The sequence below is a fragment of the Phoenix dactylifera genome, chromosome 11 (genome assembly GCF_009389715.1).
Source record: "Phoenix dactylifera cultivar Barhee BC4 chromosome 11, palm_55x_up_171113_PBpolish2nd_filt_p, whole genome shotgun sequence".
In the NCBI taxonomy this organism is placed as follows: Eukaryota; Viridiplantae; Streptophyta; class Magnoliopsida; order Arecales; family Arecaceae; genus Phoenix; species Phoenix dactylifera.
This window is the reverse complement of record NC_052402.1, coordinates 9,929,458-9,938,880: the sequence shown is the minus strand read 5'-3', so window position 1 is coordinate 9,938,880 and position 9,423 is coordinate 9,929,458. Positions and strand designations below refer to the sequence as shown.

Here is a 9,423-nt window from a genome sequence, read left to right as displayed (position 1 = left end):
GGGGAGATTTTCCTTGCTTGAAAATTTATTATTTTTTTAATCCAAACGCCAAGACTTATTCCCGCTTAGTTGGAAACCCCCCATCTAACGATATTTTCCCATGAACTAACTATTGGCCTCAAAGAACTTTGGCCAAGCCTGAGCCCTCAAAGCCATGGTCCATTGGCGACGTCTTCGAACTCGGGCCTAAAAGAATTTTGGCCCAAGCCTGAGCCCTCAAAGCCTTGGTCCATTGGCGAAGTCTTCGAACTCGGGTCTGGTGAGGCCCATTAAAGCCCAAGCTTTGGAGGTACGGATCCCGTCACCGCCTAGGTAAGAGAAATCTTTCACCTCCACTCGAGAACGTTTCGGTAGCCCAGTCAATCGAGGCACATTCGCCGACTACTGTTCTTCTTTCTTTGATATTTCTCTTCCCTCCGAACTCCTCTTTGAACGCAAATTCCAGGGTTTCGGCGCGCCGCATTGCGGGATTCTAGGGTTCAGGGCGATCTACGAGATGTTTCTCACGAGGTGAGTCCTTATCGATCTCGAAACTAGGGTTTTTTTTTGGTTTTACTGGTTCAGTCGTTCGCTGACTTCCGTGGGATTTGGGTTGGATTTGAAGGACGGAGTATGACAGAGGCGTCAACACTTTCTCACCGGAGGGAAGGCTGTTTCAGGTCGAATACGCAATCGAGGCGATCAAGGTACCATTTTTGTCGCAATTTTTGGCATATAAATCGACAGAAAGAAAAAAAGGTTTTTGAGAATTTTTGGGTTTTTACTTTGATTTTTTCGCAGTTGGGGTCGACTGCGATCGGTTTGAAGACGAAGGAGGGTGTCGTGCTCGCTGTTGAGAAGCGTGTCACGTCTCCTCTGCTGGTAGTTTTCCCTCCTGAATTTTAATTTAAAGTTTTGCTCTTCGTGCTGCTTTGTGATCATTTAAGCTTCTAATTTGTTAAGCTGAATTGGGGTTGTGAGGGGTTTCTCTTTAGATACTATTGTTGCTGGGGTTTCCTTATAGTGGATAGCTATGTGATCTATGGATTATATACCCATATTGCTCAAATTTCAAGTCAGTTTTGAGTTTAGTTAATTTAAATATTTTGGTCAGGAGTATTAGGAAATAGTCTTATGATCTTGGCCTCTTATACGTTGTTAAGGAGTTACTTATCAGATACGCAATAGAAAAGGAAATGAGTAGGAAAAGAGAATATGTTATGTTACCTGGTGAAAGTCTCCTTGAATTAGTATTGCTTGATAATGGAAGCTTAGGGTACAAGTAAGCTTGCCCTTGGTCTCAGCCAGCTTAGAGACAGTGAGGTGGAATTTTTGAATGCTTAACTGGGTATGGTGGTTTTTGGTTATCAGTGGCAAGTCCATTCAGGAGAATTTATTTTACCACTTCCTGTGCCTTTTCAGTTAACTTTTGATGGTTTTAAGCCTTTAGCTTCCAGAACTGTTAGTTCAGATGAAGCTATTTTATTTATATCTGTTTAAATTATTAGATCTTTAGGTTGTAAGTAAATGCTGAGATCAGAGAGTCTGTAATGATATTGGGGCATGTTTGCTATTGAAAAATTCTGCCTAAAATTTTAAATAGAAAATGCTTTTTTAAAGATGAGAATTGGTTTTGGAAATGTTTATGTAGAAGGGTGTCCTGTAAAGATAGAAACCAAGATTTGGCTTTTAGGAGCTAAGAAAATCAGAAGAGATGGATGGCATGAATGGTCTGCATATCATTTTATTTGTTAAGGAATCTCACATGGCAGCCCATAAGAGAGAGGCTGAATTATTTGGATCAGTCAGGTAGGGCTTGCTTTTACACATAAAACCTGTGGCAGTTTTCATCCATGTTTGGAAAATCACTTACCAACAAAAGTGAAAGAATATTTCCATTTGTTCAAACTATCATCATTTTATATAAAAAATTTTCATGTCAGCATGGTTTGTTTGCCTTCTATGAAAATAACAAACTGAGAAGGATTTTGCATGGTTAACCTTGGTGATAAGAATAGAACTTTCATCATAACTGAGCCCTACTTTTTGATGCAAGCATGACAGAAGCCTCGCTTGGTATAATTTAATAGGTCCATCTGACCATTAAATTTGAAAGCCCACTTAGAACCAACCACATTCATACAATTTTTAATGCACAAAAAGTTCAGTAATAGTTAGCTTACCAACATATTTTTACTGCATTCACTGTGGTACATGATTTTACTCTTTTTTTTTTCTTTTTTTTTTTTGAGAAAGAGAGGGAGAGAGACTCGCCGGCACTTTAATTATCCAGATCCACCAACCACATTCATACAATTTTTTATGCACAAAAAGTTTGGTAATTGTTACCTTACCAACATATTTTTACTGCATTCACTGTGGTGCATGATTTTATGTACGGGTTTTTTTTTTTTTTTTTGAGAAAGAGAGGGAGGGCGACTCACCTGCACCATAATTATCTATAACCAAATACAAAAATTATATGCAAGCCACTCTAATCAATTTTGATACATTTGTGCAAAAATTGTTATATGACATGATATATCATGTTTTGTAGTAAGCATGCGATAAACTGAAAATTGTTATATGACGTAGTATATCATGTGTTACGAGTAAGCATGAGATGAACTAAATAATAATATGCCAGGTCTATAGTTGGATTTCACAAGCTTACTGTAAGAGCATCCTTGATATGTAAGCTGCTTGGTCATTTCATTTCATCATGATTGGAGCTTGTTCTCATTCCCTGCCTCCACATTATAACTCCTATTTTTTGACCCCCGAACAATCTAAGAGTTCCATTTCTATCAGAAGGAAAAGGTCAGAGAGAGAACGAGTTAGCAACCCTTTCTTTTGTGGTATTATATATTCTAAATCCTTTTTTGTCTGTCTTCTCTGAAATTGTTAGAAATCTGCATTTACTTATAAATTATTTTTAGTATTCGTATTTTCATTTACATTCACAGGTTGTACACATCTTTTTATTAGGTCTAAACCTCACATGTAATGAAAAAATTATATTTCAGGAGCCAAGCAGTGTAGAAAAGATCATGGAGATTGATGAACACATAGGTTGTGCTATGAGTGGATTAATTGCTGATGCACGCACTCTTGTTGAACATGCACGAGTTGAAACCCAGGTGTTGTTTCATCTTGAATTGCACTCCAAAGTGGCGTAGGTGCTATAGTATTTATAAGTAACTCAATCTATTGCCTGGCTGTCAGAATCACAGTTTCTCATATGGTGAGCCAATGTCAGTCGAGTCTACCACACAAGCTCTCTGCGATCTGGCCCTTAGATTTGGTGAAGGCGATGAAGAATCTATGGTAACTGGTGCTAATTATTTTGAACCTGACTATAATATATCTGCACATCTGAAATAAGTATGTTGATTCAGATTGTACCTGAATAAGATATGGGTTGTGGGGCCAAGATATATTAGATGATGCATTTCCTCTGCCTGTCAGTATTTTTGCAGCTGATGGGACCCATAGCATGCCAAACATGTTTGACAAAAACATAGTTCAGAACTCCAGATTCTTAATTCCTTTTCCTTCTCAAGCAAATTTAGTCCCAGTTAATTGGTGTCTCTTTGAAACACTTTGCTTTTCTCACTTTGTGCCATCACATTGTTTAAGACTTTTTGTCCTATCTTCGTTGCTATTCTATGTGATCCTTGCTTTCATTTTCTTGAAGAAGTATGATGAAGCGTCTAAGGCATTAACCCAAGATATGGTGCCATTGAATCTTCAACTCAAGTTTAAAAGGAAAATACAATTTTTTTTTTGACCTATTCTGATATTTGCTCGTTTTTCTTTCTTTAGACAAATATCTTCTCCGTTTAGAAAAATAATGTCATGAAAAAATAGATCTTCTTATATCATATAATGTTCGTTTATACAGTCACGTCCTTTTGGGGTGTCTCTCCTAATTGCAGGACATGATGAGAATGGGCCTAGCTTGTAAGTACCTAGTATCTTGATATCTTGATTTTCAAAGTTTTGATGCTTTACAATTTGGTATATTTGGTATTGGTAGTATTCTTTCTATGTATTCATCTGTTTGATAGACTCGAGTTGATCTCTTCGTATTCTAGTAGTACAGCTTCAGTCATCTTTTTGTTTTGAATGCATTAGATGTTTAGTAAGAAAGATGGTGCGTATCCAGGACACCATTTAATTGCATAAAATTATGACTTCGTAATAAAGCAATAAGCTGTAATTCCATACAAAACAATTGCCTGGTGACTATTTATAACAATGTAAACCTCAACTCTAATACTAGAAGTATCAAAAATCACTAGACATAATGTGGAAAGACTTACATAGGATATGATAATATGAAATGAGATATTTTAATGATTCTCCTACCAATACAGCCAAATTTCTTCACTTGTGTATGAACGGCATTGAGCAGCTTCTTGGAAATCTATGTGTTTGCCTAACATACTGATTCCTTGGAGTAAAGTTATATCTAGTAGCAGCAAGTACTGTTAACTTTGAAAATGTGTACTAAGGGTTCTCGAATCATGTACTAAAGGTTAAAGATATGTTTCTGAAACATGTTCATCAAGGTTGTTAACATCCAAAAAATTTACCAAATTGCTGTTTTGTACAATATGAGTCCATTTTCATATATTAAGCAACTTCATTTGCATATGTCAAACTAATTTCTCGTTATAAGAGATCTATTATATATTGGAAGAGGAAAAGGAGCTATACCGTATTTTTGTCATTATTATTGTACTGAGGTGAAGGATCAATTGGGATTCGGTTTAGGAATACAACTTCAGGCATATAGTACATATCTAGTGGATTTAAACTTTACAATCTATTTGGAGATATGAATTAATACTTATTAGCGAATTTTCTTTCATCTAATCTACTAGCACCAATTATAAATGTATCATATAGTGTGGGAGGAAATAGTATGGGAGGAAAATGTCTGCCATGATTTTTTTTTTTTTTTTGATAGCTTGGATGCATGAAGGCCTAGCCAAAAGTCGGAGTGAGGCAGGATCAAACTCAGGCCTTTGTATCAATACAAGAGACTTTACCAACTTGGCCAGTTGGCACCCATTAGGCCATGGAAATTTTGAAAGAAAGAATTAAAAAAAATAGCTATAGTTTACTTCAGATCAACATTTTCCAGAAAAAATTAGAAAAGTGAGGCACATTTGACTGTCACATTATAAATGTATGTTTTTTGTTTGTTTGTTGAAGACAGTTTGCGATGGTGATTGTACATTAAAACAAAGGCTTTTGTTTTCATATGAAGAATTCAGGTTGCAACATAAATTGCAACTTAGTAAAAAATATCAGCTATGGAGATGGTTTGAACTTATAATTGATGACAGAAGAAATTCTTGGCTACATCTTAAACACACCCATTTGAAAGTTTCCATTCTTGTAACATTTGCTGCATCATTTGAGTTGCAAAAAGATGTGGATGGAAGTGTGCTACATTTGTGTATCTTAAGACATAGATGGATATGAATTCATTTGCAAGGGAGGTAAGTTGGCTGGGGGTCCTTTACCTATAGGTGCTGATCAATCATCCTCACTAGCGCATGCCTTAGAGCAGCTGCCACAGCAATTAAGTGCCAACCACCAAAAGAATATAAGCTTCCCCTGTATGATGTCTGTGAATGTTTGCAGCTGCAGCCATAACCATGATGTTCCATATACCTAACTCTTTTAAGTTTACATGCAAAATGAAGCATCTCACTATTACGGACATCAACTAGGTAGCAGGTAGTGTTTACAGTGTAAGAATTTGTTCATGTTATAAGAGTGCAGGCAATACTAGGCTGCAGTAATCAGGAGCACATTACCATCACCACCATCAATCTTGTCATTCTCATCATCCTCTTTATTGCCTTTGTGGTCTAGAATGCTAGTCAAATCACTAACTTGTGCTTTTCATCCTGATCAGAGGTTGATCAATTGAAATCTATTTTGCTCCCTTGGTCTCAACTATAAAGATCCACCATTGCTGTTTTTAATATTATCCAACTGGTATTCTTTGTCAAAACCAAATATGCCAGCTTCTCTTTACACCCACTCAGTGAGTTGGTCATTTTTGGTTGAGTATACCATAAAGAGATGTACCGTTACCCTTGAATCTTTAGTTCCCAAAATTCTAATGTCTCCTGGCTCTCAACCTTATATCGTTATGGCACAAAGCAAAAATCTAAGTCCCTTCACAGGTGAATTAGTTATCAAATTTGGTGATGGATGGGTATAAAAAAAAAAAGTCTTCAGCTACCTGTCCTCACATTTACCAAAGGATGTCATTTGTCGTAGGAAATTCATCAGAATGTTTCACAGTGCCTGTAATGCCATCCATGTTCACCAATCAGCTGGAAGACCATGAATATAAATTATCGGGATGCTTGTAATAAATATTACAGCTTAATGAATTATGCAGATACAAAATTAATTACGGACTGATTATTGCATTCACGATAAAAAACTTATACTGTTATACAAGTTCTGTTGGAGGAGGCCAAACCATGTAAAAAAATCTATGTCCTTAAATCAATGAAAATAAGCTTGAGAGTCATCCATTAGTCTGTACACTGAAAGGGTTGCTCCTGTACATTAAACCTATTCAGAAACACTACATACCCATTGCAAGGACTGATGATCTACAATGATCCATAATCTTTTTGGCATTTGGCAGGATGACAGAAATCCAAGTAAATTGAATAGTTCATTTTCATTTTTGTTTTATCATTTACAGGAATAAACTCTATTGCCTTTTACACATCCAAGTTGAATAGCTTTTTGCACATGCTTACATAAATATAGTTTCCTTCTGCAGTTTATTTACTTTTCTCACATGCAATATGCAGATACTACACAGACCCATCTGGCACATTTTGGCAGTGCGATGCAAAAGCAATAGGATCTGGTTCAGAAGGAGCTGACAGCTCCTTGCAAGAGCAGTATAACAGGGTATGCTTTTGCTTGGTCAATTATACTGTCTTATATTTATTATTATTTATTTCGATCTAGTCATCTACCTCCGGGCTTCTTTCAAATACTCAAAGCCATCGAAACTCACTCTTGAATGATGTTAGCCTCAGAAATATACTGGGTGATGTTTCAAAGTTTTTGTGCAGGATATATCCCTTCAGGAAGCTGAAACGATAGCACTCTCAATCCTGAAACAAGTGGTGGAAGAAAAGGCAGGACCATTTATCTTGTTAGTTTGTTTCATTTCGTTTTCTGGACCATCAAAATAATGCTGATATAGGATTTTGCTCTTTATTCAGGTAACACCAAACAATGTTGACATTGCAAAGGTGGCTCCGACTTATCACCTCTATTCTCCTTCTGAGGTCGAAGCTGTCATCAATCGCCTGTAAAAGAATTGGTATTAACGCTTCCATTGTCTTCTCTCCCACAAACTACTCTGATATCAGCTCAGCACGTTGGGATTCTTTTGCCCCATTGGAGAAAGTCCCAGGAGAAACCTTATTCCATATTTCTCAGATTTACTTGCACTGATCATCTCATCTTGCTTGTGTTTGCACTCGCCGACATTTTCTTTTGGCTAAATTTGCAAGATAGATATCATAAACCTGTAATGTTCAGCCTACAAATATCATTCAGTAAAATGTGTCATGGCTTTCTCTGCTTTGAGTGACCATTCGATCAAAAGATATAATTATTAGACTTCTTTTGCCCTGAACAGTCAAAACTTTCTTTGATAATCCAAGCTGATGCTTGTACTGTTACTTTCTTCTCCAACAGGTCGAGTGCTGTCATTATTCAACTCCATTGCCTTCGACACTGCAGCCAGGGCTAGAGACCCTTTTTGATGGAATGCAAATTGTCATAAGTTGCATGACTGAATTGGCTTTTATTTATCACACTGGATGTGAGTTGTGCTTCTTTGATGACATAAAGTTTAAATGTGGGACTTGCTCTTTTTCGTAATGATTACTTTTTCTTTGGTTGCATCAAATTCTTAGATGGCATGGAGATTTGTTCTTGTTCTAAAAGGAAGTGGTTATTTGTGATGTTGTAAAAGGTCGGCGAGGGATGGTTGTGTGACTTGTGTCTAGCTTTGGGTTCCACTACCATAGAAGAATAATTGTTAGGGGATGTTGGGTGTACTAAGGGAATAAAGCCTCAATTTGGAGAAGGGCTTGCACAGAAAATGGTCTGCCCGAGGTCAACATAAAGTTTTTAAGTGGACTCTTTAACTACATAATTTGAGAATATTCTCAATCATGAACTTGTTTTCATAAAGCATTTCTAAGTGATAATCAAATAGGTTGGTTGTTTCCCATGACTAATCCCTTAATCATGAGTTTCCTATCCAATTACAAAAGCATTTGTGATGCTTTTAGTGATGACTCAGAAAACATTGCATTCCCTTCTATGAATGTTTCAAGCCCCACAGGGAGAAGCTTCCTAAAGGGCTCTAGATTAAAGTGGAGTTATTCTATGAGAAACCTAGCTGTCAAAACATTATTCATAATGTTCTTGCTCACTTAAAGAATCCAATGATGATTGAGTTGCAGTACTGTGGGTCTGTTTTCAACTTTATCAGCACAGAGATCACCATGTATTCTAAAGAAAGATGTCTCAAAGGAGTGTTCTCAGAGGGAATTAAACAAGAAAAGGAATGTGTCTAATATGGTATTCAAAGATGACACCATGCTCTGTCACCAACTCCATGTACCAGTCTGCTTGAGTATGGGCATATGGGTCCTGCTTAAATGTGAAGATAGGTGGACACTATTACTATTGTCAGGGCTCTGAAAGCAGCCTAGATTTGTTATTTTGAGAGAAAGATGAGGTAGGGGACACACACTGCCTGGCAGAGAAATTATTATTAATTGGGAGTGGGAAGAAGCAGTCCTCTTAAAGGGCAACGTGGGGCCTCTTAGCTCGGTTTCATTCATTCCTAGCTCCTTGAGCAGGTAAATGTTGGAGCGCGATTTGATTCAAAATATTCAAACTTGAAACCCGACTCAAAATTGATCGCGCATTAATATCCAAGTTTGAAATCAGCTTGACCCGACTTAAATATCGACCAAACCGTACACAAGCTCAAATTTGAGCCTCTGTCATAACTAAAAAAATATAGTTAAAAAATTCAAAGTTAAGTCAGATTTTAAAAAAAAAGTTAAATACTATATTTTACAATATTAAATTAACAATATATACTGGATAAGGTTTGGAGCCTTCGAGTCGAGTATTTTGTTACTCGAGCTCAACTTTGAAAAACTATTTTACTTATTTGAACTCGACTCGAACTCAATAATAATCTAATCGAGTCGAGTTTGGACTTAACTCGAGCTTTAAGTAGCTTGCGAGCTGCTGGGCTCATTTGCATTCTTATCCGTTCTACGCATGCTAATGCACATAAACAACCGGTCATTTGTTGCTTGACTAGTCATGATTCTAAGTGATTTGCGCGCGCGC

The 9,423-nt window shown here is 36.9% G+C and overlaps 1 protein-coding gene across 2 annotated transcripts; it reads left to right on the top strand.

Annotated features, from left to right (window-relative positions):
• Positions 1 to 339: 339 nt before the first annotated feature.
• LOC103703413 (proteasome subunit alpha type-5-like) lies at positions 340 to 7,954 on the top strand. 2 transcript variants are annotated; one of them, XM_039131540.1, is made up of 10 exons: positions 340 to 510; positions 605 to 686; positions 781 to 861; positions 3,006 to 3,119; positions 3,205 to 3,306; positions 3,884 to 3,942; positions 6,837 to 6,939; positions 7,107 to 7,172; positions 7,260 to 7,360; positions 7,741 to 7,954. In XM_039131540.1, the coding sequence occupies exons 1-9, from the start codon at positions 497 to 499 to the stop codon at positions 7,350 to 7,352; spliced, it is 714 nt and encodes a 237-aa protein (XP_038987468.1). In that variant the 5' UTR covers positions 340 to 496; the 3' UTR covers positions 7,353 to 7,360; positions 7,741 to 7,954. The 2 variants fall into 2 exon arrangements, with proteins under 2 accessions (XP_038987468.1, XP_038987469.1); XM_039131541.1 differs by lacking the exon at positions 781 to 861.
• The last annotated feature ends 1,469 nt before the right edge of the window (positions 7,955 to 9,423 follow it).

Coding starts and splice junctions, on each gene's coding strand:
- LOC103703413 (XM_039131540.1), top strand. Junction 3,120..3,204: donor ATGCACGAGTTGAAACCCAG/GTGTTGTTTCAT, acceptor CCTGGCTGTCAG/AATCACAGTTTCTCATATGG. Junction 6,940..7,106: donor TGCAAGAGCAGTATAACAGG/GTATGCTTTTGC, acceptor GTTTTTGTGCAG/GATATATCCCTTCAGGAAGC.